At 45.4% G+C, this 26,901-nt stretch overlaps 1 protein-coding gene across 3 annotated transcripts in view; it reads right to left on the reverse strand.

Moving 5' to 3' along the window:
- Positions 1 to 230: 230 nt before the first annotated feature.
- KIRREL3 (kirre like nephrin family adhesion molecule 3) overlaps positions 231 to 26,901 on the reverse strand; it is a 786,157-nt gene continuing 759,486 nt past the window's right edge. For 2 of the 3 annotated variants that reach the window (XM_048512011.1, XM_048512010.1), the window contains 3 exons: positions 25,362 to 25,471; positions 7,008 to 7,094; positions 231 to 2,247 (listed from right to left, as the gene is read on the reverse strand). In XM_048512011.1, coding sequence (XP_048367968.1) covers positions 1,804 to 2,247; positions 7,008 to 7,094; positions 25,362 to 25,471 — 641 coding nt within the window. In that variant the 3' untranslated portion in view covers positions 231 to 1,803. The remainder of the gene's footprint in view (positions 2,248 to 7,007; positions 7,095 to 25,361; positions 25,472 to 26,901) is intronic. The other variant, XM_048512012.1, reaches the window with a different exon arrangement.

The raw sequence follows: 26,901 nt of genomic DNA on the forward strand, positions 1-26,901 counted from the left end.
TCTACCACACAGGGTTTTGTCGGGATAAAATGGAGAAGGGAAAGACAAATGCTTTTTGGGGCCCCATTCAGGATGTGAATGAATTAAAGAAAGGGCCAGGAATGGTCAGGATTGCCGTGAGCAGCTACCACCTGTGGGCACACTTCCTGCATTAAAGGAGCTGCGGGTGGGGAAAGGCAACCGGGCTGCAGCTGTATCCTTCGTCTCTCCAGTTTTATGTAACCCCTCTCTTGGAATGGATACATTTTTATTTAACAAGCTTTTTGAATGAACCCCATGGCAAAGGCACTTGTAACAACTCTTGTATTAATCTTCCAGTTGTGCTATTGGGGTAGGGAAAGAGGAAGGGGTGGGGGAGGAGATACACAAGCAGCAGTAAGAAAATGCTCCACGTTCACTCGGCTTCGCCCTCTTTGGGAGGGTCTTCCCTGTGATTGTCGTACGTTGCTCAGGTGACGAGTTTAGTCCTCTGGACACCAACAGTTCCTCTGCGACCATTTCAGACCAGAGTGTCCCTGGTGTGTGTGTTTGTTCTGCTGGCAATGCTTTTTAAAAGTTCTCGACACTGTTTTGTTTTGAGTCCAAAGACACACTGTAATATTATGAACACTAAACACCAAACAAAAGAGAAATAAAAAGACCAGAATTTAGCAGTCTGTGTACATCAATGACTGTCTCCCCTCCCCACCAAACTTCCTTACATTAAGCCCCCTCCCCACCAAACTTCCTTAAATTAAGCTCCCTCCCCACTTGCGAGATTGCTTGAGGAACCACAGCTGGCAATTACAGGTTTGCCAATGGGAGCTAAGAACCAAGAAGGGCAGTTGGCTAGTCGGCTCAAAAGCTCCAAGGCGTACCATCTCCAACATGCCCATAGTCAGGAAGTGATGTCACGAAGGAAGTAGAAAAGGAAAGACGAGGGGGAACATTGGCTATCCTGTCGTCATGAAGTAACTGATGAAGGTAAAATTGGACAGTGATCTTAAGGAGAAGGTAGGGTATGTGTGTCTCCCCAAGAAGTGGAAGTAGGAGAGCTACTAGCCAGAAGGACTAGAAATACAAAATTGCTGGTCAACAGGAAGACCGTGTGCTGTCTCACAACATCCTGTGGCCAGTCAGGTTATCTTACTTGGGGTGAAAAGGCTGTTTTTTTCTGGAGTCCCACTGGGAAATCTGTACTCCTGTGGACTTGAGTGTAGAACCTGTAGAAGGCTTAACCTTTCCATGAAAGTAAAAACCATTATCACATTTATGACAAAGTAATCACCAAATGTGGATATTATCTGTTTCAACCTATATTCCCGACAAAGTTTTCTGTCTTGGTCTTGCTTGGACCTTTTCCCCTAAGGCCAGTCTGCTACAGGAAGGAAACAGACTTTGTGCTTAAAATGTAGTTTGGGTTCAGCTTAAGGTTCATGCCTCCTGTGTTTCTTCTTCCTGCTCCCACCTGTCCGAAAAGGCAGGGGTGGGATTTACAGGTCCGGGAGGAAAGGAAGGGGTATTTTCTCTTGTGCAGGTAGACTGTTGGTAAAACACAAGCTCACTCTAATCCCCTTCACCTTGCATTGGCTGAACTTTTTTGTTTTTTTTAGAGAGGGACAAAAAAGTGCTTTGAGGAATCAAGAATCACTAGACTGCAAAGAAAACCACAGCACAAACCTCCACCCCACCCAGAACTTCAGCTGGTAGCAGAGTCGGGCTTGAGGCCAAGGGGTGACTCGACTCTCCCGTCTGTCGGTCTGCTCTGTCCCCACCCTGCTGTCCCTCCCCGGCTCCTCCATTTCCAGTCCTGCCCCGTCTTTTTCACACATGGGTCTGCATTCTCCTCTGCAGGGGCCTGGTGGGGTCTGAGTTTTGAGAGGAGGACTGGGAGTGGTGGGAAGAGGAGGCCGAGGCTTTGCTGGCCTTGTCGAACTGTACGTAGCCGTCCTGCTTGCCGCTGCTGCTGACGCTGCTGTCGCACTGTGTGTCCAGGAAAGAGCTGCTATCGCTCATGGAACCCCGCTGGAATTCCCGTTCGCACAGCTCAATGGAGCTGCTCCCCATGCCCAGGACGAAGCGTTGGCTGTAATCGTAGAGGCGGTTCTGCCCACTCAGGGTGGTGTAGATGTTGGTGAAGGACATGCCCGTTGGCACCCGCTGTTTGTTGGCAGGTCTCAGTTCTGGCTGGCAGCCTGAAAGGGAGATTGTGGGAGTGGAATGGTGGTCCTTGAAGGTGTTCACGCTGTAGTAACCATTAGTGGGGTCCTGGAAAGGATGGTAAAAGAGTGGCTGTTTAGGCAAATGTCATGGATGCCTTGGGTCACATAATGAGAGGACAAGAGTCAATGGAAAAGACAATAATGCTAGGAAAGATCGAAGGCAGCAGGAAAAGAAGATGACCCAAGATGAGATGGATTGACTCTATAAAGGAAGCCATGGGCCTCAGTCAGCAAGACCTAGGCAAGGCTGTTAACGATGGGATGTTTTGGAGAACATTGATTTATAGAGTCACCATGAGTCGCAAGTGTCTTGACAGCATTGAACAAATAAACATGGATCTCTGACTTTTATTCTTTGTTCGAATTAAATTCATGGAAATCAAACTGAGCTAACACGAGCAACTGTAGATTTTCGGTGAGTTCCAGAGCATTGCCCTAGTGCCATGCCAGCACTTCCAAGTCACACAGGAACTGACATCATCACGCTGTGCAACAATCGCTGTTGTAAGTGCCCGCCTCCTCCACCTTCTCCCAACAGTTGTCAGGCGTTGTGTCTTTAAATTGCTAGGTGTGAGAGACAGCTGATAGGCCCAGCTGTGAATAAAAATTAAAACTGTTGAGGCGGAAGGGAGAGCATGCCAAACTGATAATCTGGCAGCACTGCCTGGTGCAAATAGGCCTTAAATTCCAGGTTCACAAGTTACAGAGAACTCATGTACAATGCATGCACAGTGTATACTTTATTATTTTTATCTGCCATTGAGTAATTCTTATGTTACATTCAATGCACACAGAGAGGAATGTGAGATTGAGACTCTGTGTTTACCCAGGTACAAGCCACCTTAGTTTCATTTGTAAAGAGAATTCATGTTGGCTCTTACAAACAGGTATACTCATGTACCTGTAGGATGTATGTGCATTCACTGTAACATGTAGACAGAGCCACTGTGTGTATCTCCCCCCACTCAACTTCTCCCAAGTCTCCTTGACAGGGTGACCAGCATTATTCAAGTTAGTGGGGGAAGCAGGCCAGATCAATGCTTCAGCTCTCCACTCAACCAGCTGAAACATAAAGTGATTTTATTCTGGTACATTAGAAGCACATTATGCACGTATACAGCAAAGGCGAATGATTATTCTTCATAAAGAGCAGCAATGGATCTTTGGCACAACAATGCTCATGTAAGTGGGACCTGGGAAAACTTGATAATGGCAGAGCTTCTGAGTCCTTTTCAACACTGTTGTAAGACAACCTTTTCAACACTGTTGTAAGACAACACTGGCCCTTTCCACACCAGTTGTGTAGGACGTTTCCAGAACATTTTCCATCCCCACTTCACCAAGATGTTTGCCCACACTTGCCTCCTCCAAACATTTCATGACTTGCATCGTGTTTTTTAAATTTTTGCTTATTTGTTGGAACAATTCTGTGCTGATTCAATGCTTTATAGGTCTGTTTAATACAGTGGTGGTGAACCTTTGGCGCTCCAGATGTTATGGACTACAATTCCCATCAGCCCCTACAATTGGCCATGCTGGCAGGGGCTGATGGGAATTGTAGCCCATAACATCTGGAGTGCCAAAGGTTCACCACCACTGGTTTAATGTTTAATGATGTTTCGCTGACCCACCCAAAGAAGCGAAAAAGCCCAAACGAAATGACGAAAATGAAGAGGTGGGCGGCAAAGGCACAGGATGAGGGACATGGAAAACTGGTGGACCAGCCACTGAGGGGGAAGCTGGGTGACGGCACAGGAACGAGGAAAACAGCCAGGCTTTTTGGCAGGAAAGATGAAATATTTTAAGTACAACCCCACTGCAAGGGAAGCTAGCTTGGAAACGTTTCGGTGGAAAACATTGTGCTAAAAGGGTTTTCAGAAACGACAGAGTAAAAGATGAAGGAAATGTTTCTGGCACCAGTGGGAGAAGATGAAGTGGGGAAGTCCAAGGAGGAAACGTTTCATTATTGTTCTAAATGTATTGTCGAAGGCTTTCAAGGTTGGAATCACTGGGATGCTGTGTGGTTTCCGGGCTGTATGGCTGTGTTCTAGCAGCATTCTCTCAATCTCACGTTTCGCCTGCATCTGTGGCTGGCATCTTCAGAGGATCTGAAGATGATCTGAAGATGCCAGCCACAGATGCAGGCGAAATGTCAGGAGAGAATGCTGCTAGAACACGGTCATACAGCCTGGAAACTACACAGCACCCCAGTGTTCTAAATGACTTGTGCAGGAAGGGCCACTGTTCTCAACACTGTTGTAAGGCCAAAAACAAAACTTATTTTCTAAGCCTGGTTGTTGATTTGTGGTGGTGGGGAGACTGGACTCAAAGGGCAGTTGGCTGTTCTGGGTAACTGGCAGATGATTAATATCCATTTTCCAGAGAGACAACAAATGCAAAGTCAGTTTTGTCTGGCTGGAAGGCATGCAGACAAAAAGATTTGGAAAGCACCACTTTGAAATGTGAAGTGGTGGCGTAATGGTTGCTATGAATCTGACACTTCTGGTCTGCTTGCTTGTGTATCATAGTGATGCCTGTTTAGGTCTTATGTTTGCAAAGAAGCAGATTCTTAACTTTCCAACCCTATCGCATATGTTCCATCCGTTCTTCTTGCGGAACTTGTGAAATCAGTGCAGAATTTTCAACTGCGTGGGAAATGCAGATCGTGGCCTTTACGTTTTTCTCCATACCCCAAAGGGTTTCCAAATACTCTCCTTTTCACAGGTTGTCAGTTTCTGGATCCCGTCCATTTAGTGATCCCATAAAATCACGGCTCTCTCTATTTGAGCCTTTCATCTTTCTCACCTGTGCCCCTCAATGGCATAATAAGCCCATCTGGCCCAGGTCCAGATTAGCCGAACAACCCATTGGAAGCCACCCTGTTTTCTCCAATTATGCTCCCCCATTCTCCCTTATGGAACCCAGTTTTCCATCAATGGGCAGATCCTTAACACAGCTGTGGTGACTTGACAGGGGCAGCTTCACCCTACCAGATGTGATGACAATGTATCTGTTGCTATGGAAACGACTTAGATAAAATGGCACCCCATCCCGGCAATGAATTAATTAGAAGAAGAAGAGTTTGGATTTATATCGCCCCTTTCTCTTCTGTAAGGAGACTCAAAGGGCTTACAATCTCCTCTCTCCCCCCCGCCCCATATGAGGTGTGTGGGGCTGAGAGAGCTTCAAGGAACTATGACTAGCCCAAGATCACTCACTTTTTCTTTTTAAAATCACTTTGTTTCAGTGTATGAATTCCAATTGAAAAGATGAGGCAGCTGATTGACTCAGGATTCTTTTCATCCAGGTGGATGCCGTGGCAAGGTCTAAGTTTGAAGATAAAGGACTTCATGTTTCAAAGGAGAGATCCAGCTATTGGAAATGTTGTTCTCACTGTTGGCTGCTGTGTGTGTGTATGTAAGAGAGAGAAACTAAGAGCTGGAATTTCTATTTGGGAAGGGGGAATTGCAAGAGGTTGTTGTGAGCTTTCTGGGCTGTGTGGTCTGGTAGATCTTGTTCCTAACGTTTCGCCTGCATCTGTGGCTGGCATCTTCAGAAGTGTATCACAGAGAGAAATGTGCTACACACCGTGCCCAGTAACACTTCTCTCTTTGATACACCTCTGCAGATGCCAGTCACAGATGCAGGTGAAATGTTAGGAACAAGATCTACCAGACCACGGCCACCCAGCCCAGAAAGCCCACAACAACCAGCTGAGTTCGGCCGTGAAAGCCTTCGGAAATTGCAAGGTTTGTTCCACTTGGTTCAACCATCCAGAGGGGATAAGGAAATAGACAGGGACCCGGGAGAGAAAACCCCATCCAATGTATCCCAATGGAGAAGCTATCTTGTGATTGTCTCTACCAAGCCAAAGTGCCCACCTCTGAGGTCTGTCCACTTTGGGAAGGTCATGCTTGACTTGAATAAATGATGCAGAACAAGTCAAAACCAAAGGTCAGCTGGTATGAAACGAGAGCAGAAGACTTCACCAGAAGTGACTTTGCCTTGCTGTGTCCTCCATAAATGGTGCATAATGTGGAATGTGGGAAGGGTACCTGGACACCTAGAGGGTGACGGATGGCTTTAGAACTTGTCTCATCCAGAAAGCATTTGGTAACAGAAGGTGTGGTGTGGTCCAGGTTAGCAGTGCCTGACTGTAGTGATTCCAGTGCGCAGAGCCTGTTTCTCCTGAGACAGAGACTACTCGGTAGATTACTGTGTGGATTATGCAGCTCAGGTGTGCATTAATGAGTGCTTGTAGTAGAACAAGCAAACGGTGATGTGACCTTCAAATCAGCAAACCTCAAGCACCTTGATTTAAGGCTGATTTGGGAACCGTTCATGAAATCAAATCAGAGCATCACTGAAAATGTCGCTTCAGAGCCATTTGGTGTTTGTTTGCTTCTCTGGTTTAAAGTCTCACAGGACTGAAATAGCTCTGAGCTAGACAGGGTGAGGATCTAATCACATGTCGGTGCCACCATGGGCCTGCTCTACCCAAGTTCTCCCCATTCTGGTTGGCTGTATGCATTGCCCTCCATTTCCCCTGTCTCTTACTGAGATATTAAAACCCACAGACTAAACATGGTGGAAATAAATGAGTGATTTTTGTATACTTCTTGTCAAAGGATTTTGGTGGCTTTCTACTGGCTTAAATCCAAGCGCTCTGGCTTAACTGGCTTACCAACTTGCAAAATCCTCCTGAACGCTTGGCAGCTGCAGAGAACCGAGGGCACCTAAGGGGCAGAATTAACCTGAGGGTAGTTTCACCATCTGTCCTGCAGCTGCAGCTTGTATCTCCCGTACCTTCAAATTCTGGAACTCCTTCTCTTCCTCCTTGAGCACCTCCAGCTGCTTGAGGACTGAATCCTGCTGGAACTCACTCCTGTCCATCTGCCAACGAGAAAAGCAGACGGTGGCTCTGAAGTCGCAATGCAAAGCTTAGCAGGCTGTGTCGAGACGCCCACCGGTGGGATGGATCTGTGCACTTGGCTTTTCTCTGGCTACCTGTGGCTGCAAACACACAACCTGACCTCTGGCAATCCTTGTGATAGGAGCTCAAGCTAGTGGAGTGCTCCAAGTGCCTTGGGCCCTTGCCACGCACTACTGTTGCCAACCTCCAGGTGGGGCCTGGAAATGTCCCAGAATTACAACTTCTCTTCAGAATACAGGTGTCCAGAATTCAGAACACAGAATACATTTGGAGAAAATGGCTACTTTGGAGGATGGACTGAATGACATTAATACTCTACTGAAGCCACTCCACAGAAGCCCCCTCCTCCCCAGGTTCCACCCTGGAGCTGGCATCTCTACCAGGCACCCCCCCCCCCCCCGATCCCAGATAGCTGTAGAGGAAGCTTCAAGAAAGGGGGGATTTCAGGAATGAAATGACGAGACAGCTTAAGTCTTCTTCTCCAACCCACTGCTTTTCTTTTGCACCCCTGTCTGGAGAGGTCCTACTAGAATACTGGTGTGTGTGTGTGTGTGTGTGTGTGGGGGGGGGTACCAACAGGAGGTTTGCCTCTTGCAGCGAGTGAGGAGAAGAGAGCTTTAGTGGAAAAACAGTGAATAGGATTACAACAGTGGATTGAAAACATGCGAGTTTGCACAGAACTGTGAGCTTTTGGGAGGTCACCGGGACTCATGTGCAACAGGAGATGGAAATACACTCTCTGTGCGCCTCTCCCTGTGTGTAGGGGGGCTGTTTTCCTCCTCAACTATCAGGACACCTTTAGTTTAGAAGTTTTCTTTTTTAAATTAAAGATTTCCATTTAATTTAATTCCGAGGCCAACGGACGCACGAGGAAGAGCCCATTCTCTCAGCCTCATTAGTTTTGCCACGAAGGATGCCTCTGATTGGGGGCAAAGTACATATTAATTAGAATATGGCTTTAATTACCCTTCTTTCAGGAAGGTGGGACAGCACGAGATCTGAATAATTATCAGCCAATTTCTCAGTTGCCTTTTTTTGTTGTTGTCTCAGATATTGATCTACTCTTTCCTGTGTTGCCGGTTTCTCTTTGCTGCTGCAGTTCAGAGCTTCAGAAGAAATTACTGCTACTGAATTCTGGACTTAATCACAGCCCTAAATCTACAATACGGGGCCTGATTGTTGTTTCACCAGCTTTTCTATTTTCTTTTTTAAAAAACTTGGCAAATGGTGTCAGAAATCCTTCCCTACAGCATCTGTTGATCTTCCTGAAAGCCTTTGATGCAGCTATTTAATGCAATAAATGTAGGCACCTGAGTTTTGTTGAGGAAAAACACAGGGCAGCCAGGAACGTCAATTGATTTACCAAGGTAAATACATATGTCACAAAGTATTACATTCAGGGCAGAGGGGAAAAACACCCCCACATTAGATTGGAGAATATTGACTCTCGCTGGGCAGCTTGTCCTTGTACAGCATACTTTTAAATGTTCATGCTAAAGGTACAGAGTAAGGAAATTTAGAATCCATATGAGGTGGGTGAAAACACTGCCAGGTGAATATTGTCTGTGCTTTCCCCAAACCAACTGCTGTGAGGAATAGCTCATCCTTTTTGGGGGGTGGGGGTGGGGGTGGGGGTGGGGTAGACCATGGAAGCCTGAGGGTTTTCTTTTATTTGCATTTTACAAAGAGGTATTGCCCAATGTTGCTGTTCCTCTGCAATGTCTGAAACTCAAATACTAGACGACATTCTGGTGATGTTCAGTGATAAGAACGGGATCCCTCAGTTGTTGATTCTGGGGACATTTTTAGAATTGTGGGAGGTGATGGTGGGCACCCTCGTGAAATGGCCACCATGGGAGATGGGATAGAGGGGGATAATCATAAAGTGTCAGGAGGTTATAAGCATGTCCCTATGGTAGGAGTTGCCATTTCTGAACGGGTAATCCTAACAGAGCTTAACTCTTCCAGAACCCATTTGGGGGTTTTTTGCTTCCTGAAACAGAAGAAAGCTAAGATGGATTCTAGCTAGTGGGGATCATGAAAAGAAGAAGAATTTGGATTTATACCCCACCTTTCCCTCCTGTAAGGAGACTCAGGGTGGCTTACAAGCTCCTTTCCCTTCCTCTCCGCACAGCAGGCACCTTATGAGGTAGGTGGGGCTGAGAGAGTTCTGAAGAACTGTGACCAGCCCAAGGTCACCCAGCAGATGTGTAGGAGTGCAGAAACACATCTGGTTCACCAGATAAGCCTCTGCCACTCAGGAGGAGGAGAGGGAAATCAAACCCGGTTCTCCAGATTAGAATCCACCTGCTCTTAACCACTACACCACGCCCGGTCTCACATCAGCAGGCTCTGGGCATCTCCAGACACCACTGTGGTAGAGTGTCAACAGAGGATCTGGGACAGTGGTGGCGAACCTATGGCACAGGTGCCAGAGGTGGCACTCAGAGCCCTCTCTGTGGACACTCGCGCACAGAGTTCATCATGTGGGAGGGGGGTGGAAAATCACCCCCCACACACATCTAGGCTGGACTGGGCATGATCCTTTACCTGGGAGTAAGCTCAGTTGCTGGCAATGGGGCTTGCTTCTGAGTAAACTATCCTAGGATTGTGATTCACCCATTTGAGGCATTGCACGGTTGCTTCACTAAGCTTACTCCAGAGTAACGCGTGCCTCAGAGCCAACCATTTTTTCTAAACTAAAACCTCAGTATTCAGGTTAAATTGCTGTGTTGCGATAAATAAGTGGGTTTTGGGTTGCAATTTGGGTGCTCGGTCTCAAAAAGGTCCACCATCACTGATCTGGGAGATCCCAGGGGCACAGGACAGCAGGCATTGTCCGTTCTCCCATTTGAATCTTCATAACAACTGTGTGGGGTAGTTTAAGTCTAAAAGAGAATGACTGGACTCAGAGCCACCCAGGGAGCTTCACAGCTCTGAATTCTGAACCTGGGTCAAACTCTGATTTTGTACCTATTGCATAGAAACCCAAGGGCCTTATTCAGAGTGCAGTTTGGAAAGTGCCACGCTGCAGCTTCTGAAATGTGTTTTGAACTGTCGATACGGTAATTGTGTCTTGTATAATTTGGATCCAGTAGAGCCGCCTGCCTTGTCTTTTAAATCAGCAACAAAGGGCAAGCTGAGATGGGGATCCCTCCTGTGGGATCAGGGCTATTTCAGGTCTACTTGTAATTGCATCTGCGAAATACTGGAAAGTAACAAACTGTTCTTTTCCCCTTTTAATATTTCAGGAGAATCTCCCCAGAAGAAAAGAGTTTATATGGGTTGCAATCCTGCGGTGCAATGACTCATGGTGACCAGCAGGTGACAGCGGAGTCACACTAAATCAGCTCATTTTGTGCGCATGCAGGGGGGGCTTAGATCCAGAAAAGCACAGTTGTTCTCAAAGCAAAAACCACATGAGTTAATTTATAATTCTAGAATTAAGCCATTCATTAGGGTGACCTTTATTAAAGTTTACACTGCAGCTTAGTTCAATACGATCTCACTTCATCAACTAACAGTAGGAGATTCATTTCGTCTTCTTTCTTGGCAACACCGTTGTGCGAATTCCCCCTTGGCAAACCTGCCCCTCAAATTCCTGAAATAAACAGGTGGCTTGGATTTTTTTTTTTTAAAAAGAGAGAATAAAACCCCTCTGCTGGGTAGAAAAGCACATCTTACTGTTAACTTACATCCCTCAGCTACCTTCTACTCTTGGCAGTTTTGGGCTCTGCAATTAGAAGATGGATTTTAGGACAGGCAGAGAAGCTTGACGACAAAAGTGTCGGAATGGAACAGTGGAACCTCTTCATTCTTTAGCTCTAAGCAGCAGAAGTGTTCTGATGTAAATACTATCCATTTGCATTATGCATTTGTGTTGTTTGGAATAAAGGCAGGGATGGAGAGCGTCTCTCAACTGCACATTTCTTGGCTCTCCTGGGTAACCGGCTGTCTGCTATGTGAAAAAGGATGCTGGACTAGATGGATCACTGGTCTGATCCAACAAGACATTACTTGCATTCTTAAAAACGGGCCCAGAAAATCTGTTGGATGGGGAAAGAGCAGAAAGATGAAGGTAGCAGAGATGAGTCATAACCTGGATAGTCTAGGGTAGCCAGATCTCATCAGATATCAGAAGCAAAGTAGGGTTGACCATGAAAAGTATTTGGATGACAGGCCTCCAAGGAATACCAGGGTTGTGATGCAGAATCAGACAACGGCAAACCACCTATGAATGTCTGTTGCCTAGAAAATTCCACCAGGGGTCGCTGTAAGTCAGATGTGGCTTGATGGCAAAAAACCGAAATAGAGGAGGAGGAGGAGGATAGTAATAGTAGTGGTTTATATTTATACCCCACATTTCTCTCCTGTAAGGAGATTCAAGGTGGCTTACCAGCTCCTTTCCCTTCTTCTCCCTACAACAGACACCTTGTGAGGTAGGTAGGGCTGAGAGAGTTCTGAAGAACTGTGACTAGCTCAAGATCACCCAGCAGGAATGTAGGAATGTGGAAACACAGCTGGTTCACCAGATTAGCCTCTGCCACTTAGGAGGAGGAGTGGGGAATCAAACCTGGTTCTCCAGATTAGAATCCACCTGCTCCTAACCACTACACCACACTGGCTCTCAGAGAGGGCGTGAATTTGTGATATTGCAACATGTGCATTATAGGAGGTTTAAGGAGAGGGATTTAGAAAACAGCTCATGCCACAGGATGCAGAGTGGAAGAGGGAATGTATTAAAGAAAGCATAGAGTGAAAATTGTAATAGTTGTGGTTGTTAAAGGTAGAAATGAAACACCTGATTCAGTAAAAGTGTTATCAAAATTCTGGGAGAACCCTGTGCCAGGCACCCCTGTTGTAACCAGACAACAACGGAGGATTCTACCAATTATATGGTTAAGGTTTTACAAATGGCTTGGGCCAAGCTGTTTCCATGCAAAACAGGAGTGAAACGAAGAGGAAGAGTTGCTATCGATTCCATGTAGCAACTGGAGGTAATTTCCACAGCGTGGAAAGCTACTGTAAGTGTATCTTCTAAACAGGATTTTAATGAGGAAGCTTTTAATTTAAACATGCAGATACATGTGTCAATACAGAGAAAGGAGACAAAAAGTAATTTGATTCTTATAATTGAATTTTTGACTGCACATAGAATACAGAAAATGTGCGTGGGAGAAAGAGACACACCGCGACGAGCTGCTTCACATGTCATGTGCAGGGGGTGGGAAGAGACCCAAAAGAGCTGGACGAAGGTAGGCTAGGAAATTGAGTCAGCCATATTGTATAGTTAATGAAAGCCAGTGGGCTGGATTCGCACCACGGAATTAGATTGGAAGGAGCTGTCACATGCAGTGCTTCTGTTCACCTTTGGATCCAATCCATTATATTCTCCTCGCTACCTTTTTTGTCCGTGGAAACTATTTCCATTTTTATTAGAATCAAACCGTGTTGCAGGCTTGAATTGTTTTCCTCAGAGCCCAACACTGAAGCTATCCTGAGGAGAAAACACCGGCAGTGACAACATTTTTCTATGTCATCGTGTTGTGGGGTGCCTGAGGGAGTCTGCATTGGCCTTTTAGTAGTCCCACATCCCTGGGCCATTCCGAATGTGGTTGAGCACTTTCCCACCATCTGGGCCCAAATGGTTTGATCTTTGACAGACAGTTCTGTGACGGCGTTCAGATCTTGGTTGTGTATTCTTTCCGGAAGATTTGCATAAGGAGGATATATTCTCAAACAAGGACCTGGACTGGCGGGACCAGGGCTGTACATTTATTCTGTGATTCCTATCAGCTCAAAATCCCTTCCGTGACTCATATATGTGCAGGGCCTCATACTACAAATATGTACTAGACCCAGACAAATAATGCTTGAGTCTTGTTTGTGGTGAAAGTATGTATTAAGTATGGGAGAGAAACCGAGGTGGTGAGAAAGAGAATTTTACAAATATGTAAACCCCTACCTCTTATTATAATATTAACAGCCACACAGAATCAAGCAAGGTGGGATGCTGGAAGATATATGATGAGATTTCTAGTTGGTTTAATAATTACTGATAGCAGTGGTGGGGAGGGATAGTACCCACAACATTGTCCTGAACGCATTTGCTCCCTGGAGCCAATCTTCCTACTGAGGGGAACAGATGGATTTTGACCTTGAGAATATAAAGGTCCCCACACTCCATCTTTCTTTCTTTTTTATCCTTACCATAACTCTATAGGTGTGGTTCATTTCTTTTCCAGCTGCCCCTGAGCTGATGTGGTGTAGTGGTTGGAGTTTTGGACTAAGAACTGGAAGACCCTGGTTCAAGTCCCCACGCTGCCACAGAAGCTTGGCGGGTGACACTGGGTCAAACTCTGTCATTCAGTCTAACCTGACTATAATTTTGTTGTGAGGATAAGATGGAAGTGGAGAGAACAATATAAGCAGTTTTGGGTACCATGGGGAGAGAAGTGGGTATAAATGAATAAATAAGCATTCCTAGATTTCAGTGGTTTGGCTATTCTGCTGTCATCACAGGTGGTGGGTGATAAAGCTAGCCGCAGACCGGTTAAAGTCAAGAGGAAGCCATTAACTTATTGCTAGGGCTGTTGATTTCAAGGCATGCTGCTGTGTGTGATCGGGACAGCTACTAATTATTCCTGGCCCTGGTGGCTGCCAGCAAACATTGCTGACCTGTGCAACAACCCAAGGAACATCTTGAGTGGTTTAAAGACACAGGAACTGACTAGGGACAGACTCTGCTGCTGCTCTCCTGTTTTCAGAGCTCTCTGTGTGGTGTAGTGGTTAAGAACAGCACACCCTAATCTGGAAAATCAGGTTTTGTTTCCCCACTCCTCCACATGAAGCCTGCTGGGTGACCTTGAGCTAGTCACAGTTCTCTCAGAACTCTCTCAGCCCCACCTACTTCACAAGCAGTCTATTGTGGGGAGGGGAAGGGAAGCTGATTGCAAACTGCTTTGAGACTCCTAAAAGGTGGGAAAAAGTGGGGTATAACAACCATCGCTTCAATTCCCTGATCTTCTACATGAAGTCTGCTAAGTGATCTTGAGCCTGGCACAGTTCTCGCAGAACTCTTTAACCCACGTGGAACCAGAAAATGGCAAACACCTCAGATAGCCTCTTGCCTTGAAAACCCTAGGAGGGCACCATAAGTCAGCTGTGACTCGACGGCTCTTTCCATCATCAAGAAAGCAACGGCAACACCCTTGCTGGGATTCGACAGCCTGGCTTTACTCTTTGAAGAAACAGCCACAAGAATCTCCCTTCCAACAATCTTATCAATGCAAGACCTGCAGCATCCACGTACGTGGGGGCGGGGTTGGAGAAGCAGCCTCTTGTATATGCTCAACTATCTTGGCAAGCCTTGCTGAGAAGCGTTCTTGTTGTCATGGCCAGAACGCTGCCTGTAATTGGTTGCTGCCTAGTATCTCTGTGGCTCAGCTGACCTGAGCAGAATTCTGAAAGCTCAAGCATGCTGGTTTCTACAGCTGGTGGCACGATGCACCCTGACCTCTGGAGAATGTCTCACAATTTATTTCAAAAAAATCAAGGTCTCCTCGACAGGCTCAGATGCATGATCAGGCTCTTATACGAGCGGCAGCTTAGATCCATCTTGAAAACATCTAGGGGTGCACCGCATTGGCTTTCTCACTTCAGCATGCAACAAAAACACATCTCTGTTGCACAGAAATCCTACTAGCCAGAATTATCTCAATGACTTGCAGTATTGGAAGCTAAAGTGATGTCACCGATATGACAGATGTAGCACAACTGTCAATCATGTGAGCACAAAGTCCTGCCTTGGAGCATCTACATGTGCGACTTAAGTGCCATGCACAGTACATTCCATGGCATCAAAGAAATGGATCGAGCTGTGGATTTAGTAGCATGCCAGTCTGTGACTGCACATTTTATGGCTGGATAAAAAATCATGGTCTTTATTTTTTAACGTACTGCCTTACAGTGCTATTGAATTACGCTATGGTACTTGGACTGGGTAATGGTTCCAGGACTGCAACAGGATTCTAATTATGGCCAACAGCTTTACCAACAAAGCAGCACATAGAAACAGAACGTTAGGAAAAGAGAGAATCGATTAGAGTCTCACGGTAAACAGCCGACACGATTTTTAAAAGGCCGGGGATCTGATCTTTCTGTCTGGCTCAATCTCAGCATTGTTCCCACCCAAATACATGACCGCCTTTATATTTCATAGGGCGGTTTGTGAAGAAAAGCCAGCATGGTGTAGTGGTTAAGAGCAGAACTGGGTTTGATTCCTTACTCCTCCACCTGAGTGGAAGAGGCTTATCTGGTGAACCAGATGTGTTTCTGCACTCCTACATTCCTGCTGGGTGACCTTGGGCTAGTCACAGCTCTCTCAGAACTCTCTCAGCCCCACCTTCCTCACAAGGTGTCTGCTGTGGGGAGGAAAAGGGAAAGAAGCTTGTAAGCCACCTTGAGTCTCCTTATAGGAGAGAAAAGGAGGGTATAATTCAAAAGTCCTCCTCCTCTTCGTCCTCTTCGTCCTCTTCGTCCTCTTCCTCCCCAGCTACGAACATGCAATTATCACACCAGGGATCAAAAACAGAGTGTATGACAGGCCCATGGATTTCTGCTTCACCCACCTAGGGCTTATAGGAAGGTAAGATTTAAGGTCCAGGCAATTTATTAGCTCAGCCTAGGATTGGGAAGGTCTGCTCTCAAAGTCACAGAGCTTGGGCCTGTCATACACTCTCTGTTTAATCTGTCTTGCAGGATTGTTGTGATGGCAGGTAGGGGAAGTAACATATGTCCTTCTGACTTCCTTGGTAGTGGAGCAGAATACACATGTGATCAAATAAAGCAGAGGCTTGGTTGGAAAGCTTCTGCTTTCTCCCAGAGCCATCCCTGAGACATGTGTCACTGTCAGACCCTTCCAAGGTGATTTCAAGATCTGGCAGCCAATGGGGAGACGGGTGATGCAAAAAGGGAAAACAAATGGAGTTAATCCATTTAAGCCGCACAACAATAGCAGAGAGTCTGAGAGAATGAGCAAGCTCATTGGCGAAGGGTGGCAAAGGAGGAAATTAATTACCGCTTTAAAATCAATGAGGTCTTGAACTGGGTTTTCTTTTAAGTCTTTGACAAGGAAAACAAGAGAAACAAGGAAGGTGGAATTGTAAATAATGTAGTGTGCATGAGTGTGTGTGTGAGCACAGGATGTGCAGTGTGCATGTATGTTTTGTGTGCAGGCTATGTGACTGAGGACTTCTTTGTATCTAAAGCCATAGCTATGCAAAAGGATGTTTTCCAAAGGTCAGTGCACTAACCTTAATTCCCAAGCACTGTTAATATCAATGAGGTGTGACATTTCTTTTTTTTTTTTACCTTCTTGTGAGCATAAGAATGGTATAGATCCAGATGCTGTAGTACTGCAGAAGATAATGCTGGTAGTAAAAAGGGCTAAAATCACAACTGACCTGTGGCGAACCTTTGGCACTCCAGATGTTATGGACTACAATTCCCATCAGCCCCTGCCAGCATGGCCAATTGGCAAATTTTACTGATTAAAAACAGGTATATTTTGAAGAGCTGAATACATCTAGTGGTGAAAAAGCTGAATAACATTAAGTTTTTTCAGCTTTTTCAGTCTCTGCCCCCCTCCGCTGCCTCCATTTCCCCAGTCCACTTCTACTTGGGAGCCAGCGGAAGGGGACACCAGAGAGAATTCCTTGCTGCTCTGGGCAGGCTCAGCGTGGCATGGAGTTCTCTCCACCGCTGACACTTTCCAAAAAACCTGAGCTTGAAATTTACTGAGCACAAGATGTTGTGCTCACCCCTAGTAGGGTTTCCAAGACAAGGTGCAAACAGAGGTGGTTTGTCACCACCTGTCATCAATACACAGTAGCACCCTAGCATCTTTAACTTATAAAATATCTATAACAGTGAACACATTGAAAATGGATCCTTTGTTACCGTTGACCCCCAAATTTTGCTGTGACTGACATGTAATGAGGGAGGAGACATTCAGAGGTGTTTTGCCATTGCTTGCCTCTGTGTGGGTCAAGAGGAGTTTTGAGAGAACTCTGATTGGCCAAGGTCACCTGCCCGGCTCCATGTGGAAGAGTGGGGAACTGCACCTGCTTCTCCAGATTAGAGTTCCACTGCTCTTAACCCTTACAGCACTCTGGCTCTCATAAGAGATATCCGGATATGGTTTGCCCTTGCCTGCCTCCGCATGGGTTGAGAGAGACCTGAGAGAGCTGTGAGTGGCCCAAGGTCTCCCAGCAGGCTTCATCTAGAAGAGTAGGGAATTGATTCTTCAGCTTAGTGTCTGCTGCTCTTAACCACTACACCACGCTGGCTCTCTGCTGAAGTCCACCGCTCTATAAAACAGATTCTTGTGTTTTTTAGGAGTAAGCCCCATTGAATCTACTTCCAAGTGGACCTGCTTAGATTGCTGTTTAAGCTGAACTTTTAGCCAGGCTGCCTCTTGCCTGGTGCAGCGGTCTATCAGGCTGGCATTGACCTTTTTTTTTTCTCCAGGTGGAAGCTTTTAAACTGTGCTACCCAGCCTTTTTCTCTGCTGGTTTTTATGTTGGCTGACATTAACCGGAGCTTCTTCTTTGGAGGCCAGGAGCCTCATTTGTGCAATTCCAGTGCATTTCAGTGCTTTATAAATAAAGTGAGGCGACAAAGAGCTTTGCTTGAAAAAAAAAATGTGACCTACATCTCAGCCGGGCAACCTGAAGCATAAATGTGCTCCTAGGTGTGCTAACTATTAATTAGGAAAGGCTGTAGAGCACCAGGCTAGCGCACCACAAACATGTGATGCTATCTTTCAGAAGGAGACTCTGGCAGTGTTTATCCAATAGGACCTCTGTGGTGGGAAACGTTAAGAGAAGCTTCCTAGGGGACATGGAGAGCATTAGCGACAAGCAGCCCACAGGGTTTGAAGGAGCAAATTGCACTGAACAAACCTGATTGCTTTTCTGAGGAAATTACAAAATTAGTGGTTGAAAGGGGGGAGGGAGGGAGGGGGAGCACCGCTGCTCTAATACTGTTAGATTCCAGTATTTTTGTGTTTGATGGCGTCTCGTGAAACCTCGCGGAGGTAATTCAGGCTGGCTTGGAAGCCAGCCCGTCGCATAGATTGAGAGTTTTGTGAAGGACGCGGAGAAAGGGTAATGACGTTTAGTAATGCATTCAGTGCCAGGGTGGTGTCATCTAATGGGGCGCTGCTGTGGTGGCTGATGTTATGTCTGCTCCTATTTAACATCTGCATTATATGATCTGGACGTGAGAGGACTTGGCATGCTAATCATATTCACAGCTGATATTAAATGGCGCGGTGTTGTGAACATCAGAGAGGGCAGGGAGATAATTCAAAGGGACACAAAGAGGTTAGAAATGTGATCAGGAAATATGTGCCATAATGAGATTCAGTTGAAAGAGGACTGAGGAGAGAGGAGGCAAAATATTTTGAGCCAAGGTTTTTTTTTGGGGGGGGGGGGAAGGTGGCAGGTTAGAACTGGGTGGTGGCCGGGGGGGGGGATCATTTGGGTTTAGCTGCTTGTTGTGAGGAATTCCGGATTATTTTTCAGTCTAGTGCAAATGCTTTTGTTTTGCTTTTTAGGATCGTGATGAAATTAGGGTGGCCAAATTCCTGGAGAAAAAAATATCCTTGACAGCACAACTTTTTTTTTTTTGCAGACATCCTTGAACAGCCAACTGGCCAGGCCTCCAAAAAAGTTTGCGTTTCAAGCAGATTTTAGTGATTTATTTTACATTTGTATCCTTTCCTTCCTTCAAGGAGCTTAATCCAGTATTCATGCCTATATTATTTTATCCTCACTAGGTTGCGGGAGAATGACTGGTCCAGGGTTCTCTGGTAAATTTTAAGGCTGAGCAGAGCTTTGAATCTGAGGCCCCTTCCGCACACGCAAAATAATGCGTTTTCAAACCACTTTCACAACTATTTGCAAGTGGATTTTGCTATTCCGCACAGCTTCAAAGAGCACTGAAAGCAGTTTGAAAGTGCATTATTCTGCATGTGTGGAATGAGCCAAAGTCTCCCTTCACTCTGGTATGACACCAGAGCCCTGCAGGATCTTAATCAGTTACACGGGACCTGAGGCCTCCAGTGCAACCTGATATAATCAGCCGGCCACTCTACAACAACCAAAGAGTGGTTATTTTGTGTTGCCCAACTTGACTCAGCTCATGCTCAGATAGTTTTAAGGAGAATTGCACCTGAGCTGGGTTGGATGATTTTCATAAGCTCAAATGTTTTAAGGAGAATTGCACCTGAGCTGGGTTGGATGATTTTCATAAGCTCAAATGTGTTTAATGTATCGTTGAAGGCTTTCATTTATTGTTTGAAGGCTTTCAAATTTGTTTGTTGCCATCTTGTGTTTGAATTGATAGGGGTAGCACATCTATGTATTAGTAAGAGTGTTTTAATTGTTCATCGCCCTGAGCCTGACTTCAGTCGGGGAGGGTGGGAGATAAATTTAATAAAATAAAACAAATAAAAACATAGGCAGCATCTCCAGCTGACAGGCAGTTTGAAGCCTAAGGACTGCTAGGAAGAACATAAGAACATAAGAAAGAGCCTGCAGGATCAGACCAGAGTCCATCTAGTTCAGCACTCTGCTACTTGCAGTGGTCCACCAGATGCCTTTGGGAGCTCACATGCAAGATGTGAAAGCAATGGCCTGCTGCTGCTGCTGCTGCTCCCGAGCACCTGGTCTGCTAAGGCATTTGAAATCTCAGATCAAGGAGAACAAGATTGGTAGCCAAAGCTCAACTTTTCCTCCATAAATCTGTCCAAGCTCCTTTTAAAGCTAGGCACTGATACAAAAAGTCAGGATAACAGAGCAGTATCTTTTGAAATCTGCCATTGAAGACCCAGTCGAAGATTAAACTCCAGTTCAGTGTTGGAAACTCCCCATTCCAGGTATTGAATTGGATTTAGTGAGCTTTTCAGTGGATGAAAGAGGAATCAGGGATCCCTCTGATCACCCAAAATCCTATGCTGGGGGATCACAGGACTTGCATGGACAAAAATCATGTGGGGTGGGGGCTGGTAGTAAGGAGGGAAATTGGGCTGGACTGGATGAAAAAGTTGGCTGGATCCAGCCCACAGGCTTGAGCGTGGCTCTGAAGTTCAGCATCTCCACCAGCTATGCCAAGGTGATTCATCCAGTTGCCCAACAGTTGGTAACAAATGACAAGCACCATTTCTCAAGCACTAAACTTTTTTTCAAATGCTCAAAGCTTAAATAATCTCTCAAATGTTTGTGTGTCTGCATAATATGTTGCTCTCTTGCAACTGTCTCCGTCCACTCCATTTAACTTTTATCGAGCCTGCAGGGGTGGGAAAGTAGAGTTGCCAATGGAGTATTGCAAAATTCCTGGAGATTCAGGGGCGTAGCCTCAGCAAGGATGCAACACTGTAGAGTCCATCCTCCAAAGTTGCCATGTTCTCTAGGAGAACTGATTTGTGTAGTCTGTAGATCAACTATAACTCTGGGTGAACTCCGTGTCCCACCTGGAGGTTGGCAACCCAAGTGGGAATCCATGTGCCTTGTTCCTTGCATTCTAGCATTGGCACGAGGGGCAAGGAATATACTACATTAACTGATTGTTGTGGGCTTTCTGGGCTGTGTGGCCATGGTCTGGTAGATCTTGTCCCTGTTTCGCTTGCATCTGTGGCTGGCATCTTCAGAGGTGTATCACAGAGAGAAGTGTGTTAGCCACAGATGCAGGTGAAACGTTAGCAACAAGATCTACCAGACCATGGCCACACAGCCCAGAAAGCCCACAACAACCAGTTGAGTCTGACCGTGAAAGCCTTCGACAATATATTGTACTACATTAAGTTTTGAGCATGCACCAAAACGACAAATGCCACTAGCTCATTAAAGCTGTTGACTGTGCAGATGCAAAAACAACGCATAACGTTTGACATCTGACATTTCAAATGGTGTCTGACCTGCTCAAGATAACTCCAAAGAACATCTAAGCTCCACAAACTAGCAAATAAAGTGTGCTAGCTGGCCAATTGCCAAGCTGAACGGTATTACTGCACTGAAAGAAAACTACTCATAATCCTGTTAGGTTCGAATCCTGAAAAAAACCCATCAATGTGGTTATAACGAGACGAGAAAGGAGGCATCATGAACAAGGTAAACTCATTGCTTTGAATATTCAAATCCGAACATCCCTGACTGCTGGTTGTCTGCCCAGTCCCTTCTCCATCCAGTTGTCAGGGCTTGTGTTCAATGGCTCTTACAGAGGGAAGTTGCCCAGGTTCCATTTGACCTACAGGCTTGGCAACTTTGCTGTGGGAGACTCAGCCAAAGAGGGCTGTGATTGAGCACCTGGCTTGGTGGCGCTTGTCTGTAATGTCCAGTGATGGTGATTTGATAGCAAATGATGCATGCGGTTGGTGGACCTCCACGAAAGGAGTACCGATGTGCTTATAAACTGGAAGCTAGTGAAGCGGCCCATGTCCTGTTATCGTCTCCCACACTGTCACCTCACTAAAATGCTTCATACACATACAGCAGGTTGCTTTGCTACCGTCATGCCATCACTGCTACCTGTGTGCCTGCCCAGAGATTCATCATGGCTGCTCATTAGTGAGGCCGGATTCTTTAATTTGATCTGTCAGTTCATTGACAAATTTGGAGTCTCTCATTAGGATCTCACTGAGCCTGCACAGACTGGGCATGTTATTGCTAGATGAAGAGGCTTGTGCGAACAATGCGAAGAAAAGACAGAGGGCCCTCTAATGAGCAAGGAAATATTCGTTAGTGCTGACAGCCTGCTTTTTGAGAGGAGAGAATCCCCGGGAGACAGAACTTTGGGGGATCAAAAGTGGCGTACAGCAAGAATGGATTACTCTGCTGCTAAAACACCCTGGAGGACAGATCCCTAGCCAAACTGGTGGGGAAGGCAGTGGGGTTATTACATTAGGAAGAGCATTGAAGGAGGAATGCCGAGCCTGTTTCCTGCCCTTTGAGATTCCACTCTGATCAAAACATCCACTCTTTCCTTATTCATAGGGCCAAAGAACAATAACTACATTCTGAGAAGCAGAATTTTTTGAAATAATGGGCGCTTCACCTCCCATGATGGATGTGTTTCCGCGCTGGTAGGTGGTGTAAGAGCAGAACAACGCATTATGAGGAAATGATGGGATTCTTAACTTTGGTAAGGCAAATGGAGGGGGAGCAGCACCTCTGGGAGAAACCTGATGAGCTTTTAACCCTTACTGTGCTGGTGAATTATCCCCTGCAAATTCTTGCTCAGCCTGTTTTCAATATAACTGTCCACTCAGTTTGCAAAACTGGAAGCAATTCTGGTTGAAACCGAATGAGGATGTGTATGTGGGAAGGGGTGGGGTTGCAGGAAAAACCAGGAAAAGGGTCTTGTGCAGAGGTGTTTCCCATTACCTACTACTTTTCACTTTTTAAAAAATCAAGCACAATTAAGAGTAGGGTGTTGTGGGTTTTCAGGGTTATATGGCTGTGTTCCAGTAGCATTTTCTCCTGACGTTTTGCCTGCATCTCTGGCTGGCATCTTCAGAGGATCTTCCTCTGAAGATGCCAGCCACAGATGCAGTCGAAACATCAGGAGAAAATGGTACTGGAACACGGACAAACAACCCTGAAAACTCACAACACTCTAGTTATTCCGGTCGTGAAAGCCTTGGACAATACAATTGAGAGTGCTGTATAAACATGTGGGTTGGCGAAGAACTAGAACACAGAAACAACCTGGGGCACAGACGAACAAAAGCAACTGTTCACAGTTTTATGGTCTACAGGCCCCTTTAAATAGACATGTGTTTATCACCCTCCAGGGATTCCAGTAGAGCTGCACTCAAACAAATGGCCCAAGACTGGGGATTCCAATGTTCTAGAGCGAGTATCAGAAAGTGCTCATCCTTATGGAGGTTAACTGAGCATTCTGATTAGCCAAGTGCCAGATAACAACGTTTTAACTGTATCGAAAATATATTACTACAGATAAAGTTGCCTTGGGAGAGGCTTGATTTTTTGCTTATCGGCTGGATTGAGGGAGTATTTGAATGTAACACTGTGCACTGGGTGGGTAGTAGTATATTAAAGTGCCGCTGAAATAAATCATATCGGTAATCCAAAACCGAACAACGTGGCCCACTTGAGGCTTCTGCTTCTGTTTTCAAATGGATTTCAAGGCTTCTTTACTGTGCATAGATGCAATTTAAAACCGATTCTGCCCATGACACAAAGATGCTTCTCAAATTGAGGTTTCTAATGATCATGAATAGTCAAAAACAAATGAGCAGACACAAGTAGCTGAAAAATGATGAAGATGTAGTGTGTGTGAATATGCGTGTGTGTGAGTATGGGGTTTCCCCCTCCCCCAAATCTACTTGCTTGCATTTTTTGCATCTGTTCTCTCCTTTTATGCCTGGATATTTATTTTTTTAATGGTTCTGTGTCCTCCCTGTTTGCTTTGCTTGTATTTATAATGTGGCACACAGAAGGAAAAATAAAATGGGTGTTTGGATGCAGAATACAATGAGAAAAGGAAGAGCTACTCTCTGCAATTCCATGTTATATCTTTATAGCTCACCTTTTCCTTGAGGCTTATTAGCATCAGTATAAAGCAGGAGACTCCTCAGAGGCTCTGTTCCAACCCATATTCTGATAATTTGTTTCCCACCACTAGAGGAACTTGTTTGGGCAACTTTTAACTCCAAAAATGATCAGTGGGTTGGAGTACCTATCCTGCTTTTAAACTCTCAAATGTTTCTGAGGCTGAGGAAAAGTGCTTTTGTCATACCGTACGCTACCATTTTCTGAAGCACCTCAGTCCCTGAAGGGAAAAAGGCGGGAAAAAAACTCACTGACTAAGGTCAGTGAGTAGGTCTGCTGCCTGAAGAAGTTGAGAAGGTGTGTGGGTCCGTTGCACCTGCCTTTAAGCCTCATTTGAGTAACAGATGGGACTTGTGGTCAGTAGCATCCAGAAAGTCCTTCTCCAACTCTATAACTCCAGAGATCAAACTGCCAATGAGGAAATCACCAGGATGATCCTGAAGGACAATTTGTTATGATCAGATCTGGAGAAATCAATACATTCAGAACATTCTGGTATGTATATGAGAGAGGGCCCTATGCATTGTGCTAGATTTTTGAGCTAAGGGATCACCAGAACCTTAGATTCAAGGCCTGGGACCCAGCTTAATTTCTATTCAACAGAATCTCATGAACAGGAAGGAGGCTGGTTTTATCATCTTGACAAGCTATTTTGTCTTCTGCAGCCTGATTATAGGCCTTCCAGGGAAACAAGATGGTGGATCTCTTGGACCATTGATTGGATCCAGAGTTGTTGTTCAATTTTTTTAAAAGAAGGCTTTTTTAAAAAAAGTTATATTTTTACCACTAGAGTGTCCATGTATTTACCCCAATTGGATTTTCTGCTTCAGGCACTAAAATGTCATGAGAGTATTAGAAAGAGTCACAGAGTTCGAGAGAGAGAGAGATTGAAAGAGCTAGATAGATAGATAGATAGATAGATAGATAGATAGATAGATAGATAGATAGATAGATAGATAGATAGATAGATAGATAGATAGATAGATAGACAGACAGACAGATAGACAGAGAGAGAGAGAGAGAGAGAGAGAGAGAGAGAGAGAGAGAGAGAGAGAGAGAGTCCACAATCTGGCTGCAACCTTCGGCCACTACAAGGCTACTTGGTAGGATGGTTTGAAGGTAATGAAGCTAGCTACTTTTCCCTGTGAAAAGCTCTGTGTGAGCATGCATATCTTATCCCCCCCCCTCACAACGGTACATCATGGAGGCCTTTTCCGTCTGCCTTACTTATTAGCTTCTAATTAGATTATTATTGTAATAATACATTGTTCGGCCTCCTTTGTGTCCATTTGCAGCCATGTCAATTTCCTTGCGAAGGCAGGAATTCATTCCTTTCATCAGAGCTGATGGGCTACCCCGGTGCTGCAATAATAACCCCTCTCCTGGCTCTTTGTCTTCATTAGCAAAGTTGCACTCTGGGAGTTTTTAACAGCGGCGTAAACTTAACAGCTCTGAGCAATGTGTGAGATTGTAGAAGAGCATGCTTTGCCTTCAGCGGGCTTTAGTGCACTGGACCACATGCGCTCATGTTCATTACTGTCAAAGGTTAGGAAGACTAACAGATTAAGGGAAGAGAGAATAAATCCTCACCATCAGCTGCTTTATCGTCGGGTGTTCCTCTGTTTCTCTGCCCGAGGCAGACTCCTTGTGAACAATCTCAACGCGGATATCGTTCTTGGCTGAAACCACACCTTTCAGATCTAAGCAAAGAGGTGAGACAGAACAAGCAGAAACATTACATATAAGTTATTGCAATGGCAGTTGGCACACCAGAGTTCTCGTCAAGCAACCATGTCATGGCAAAATGACAGGTTCTACAGAACAAACATAAAACGTATATAGTATTTAGGAAAAGACAGTTCTTTCTATGAAATGTCTACCTTCAGAGAAACTCTTCAACACTGGCTCAGAGTGGTGTAGTGATTAAGAGCAGGTGGATTTGAATCTGGAGAACCGGGTTTGATTCCTCACTCCTCCACCTGAGTGGCAGAGGTTTACCTGGTGAACCAGATGTGTTTCTGCACTCCTACATTCCTGCTGGGTGACCTTGGGCTACTCACAGTTCTTCAGAACTCTCTCAGCCCCACCTACCTCACAAGGAGTGTGTTGCGGGGATAGGAAGGGAAAGGAGCTTGTAAGCCACCTTGAGTCTCCTTACAGAGAGAAAGGTTGGGTATAAATCTTCTCCTTCTTCTCTTCCACACTGGTCCATCTAAGGTTGGGAGACCTAGCATGCGGAAGAGGATTGTGGTAATGTTCTGCTTCATGCATTCAGTTCACTTGTGTATGTTAGTCAGGTGCGTTTGGTTGCTCAGTTTCCTGCATCAGCTAAGGATTTAATATAAAATACATGGGTAACGCTCCTAGATCAGGAACCTGTGTCGATAAGCTCAGGAATTGTTAATTCCCCATCAGTCTTCTTTCTACCAGCATGGCCAATTGGCCATGCTGACAGAGGCTGATGGGAATTGTAGTTCCTGAACATCTGGAGAGCCGCAGGTTCCCTACCCCTGCTCTAGACAAAGGAGCTGTGAGAACTAAGATAGTGTAGTGGTTGGACTAAAATAAGGCATATCTGGGTTCAAATTCTCATTCTGCTATGAATACTGGGTAGTGCTGGGTGCCCAGGAAGGGGGGGCAAGAGCACCCCAGCCCACTGTGAGAGTCTTTGTGGCTTTTAAAAATCATGATGGTAGCCACAAGAATTCCCTCACATCTAATTTGGCCCTCAGAATACTGTTCAGTCAACAGCAGCTGTATTTGAAGGCAGACTGCGTGCTTACATGCAATAGCTAAGTGAAATAAGGACAGGGGAATTTTGATACTGGCTTTTGAACTTCCTCCCCCAGAAGCCCAACACTCTTTGAAGAGTTTTTTTAAAACAAACAAACGAACAAACAAAACCACCACCCCCCACCCAAAACCAAAGACAGTAAGCAGGTCTGACAGGAGACAACAGCCTGCTTCTCTCTCTGTGTATCTAAGATTACAGAGAAAAAGCAAAATAAAATCTAAATAACCCAAAGCTTTGAAGAACCAAAGAGAGATATAACTCTGTAAGACTGTTATTCATAACTGGTCCCTGTATTTTCTAGGATCTCCTAAACCAAATGGTGGAGTTTGATCATCC

Source organism: Sphaerodactylus townsendi, linkage group LG12, assembly GCF_021028975.2.
Source record: "Sphaerodactylus townsendi isolate TG3544 linkage group LG12, MPM_Stown_v2.3, whole genome shotgun sequence".
Lineage (NCBI taxonomy): Eukaryota > Metazoa > Chordata > Lepidosauria > Squamata > Sphaerodactylidae > Sphaerodactylus > Sphaerodactylus townsendi.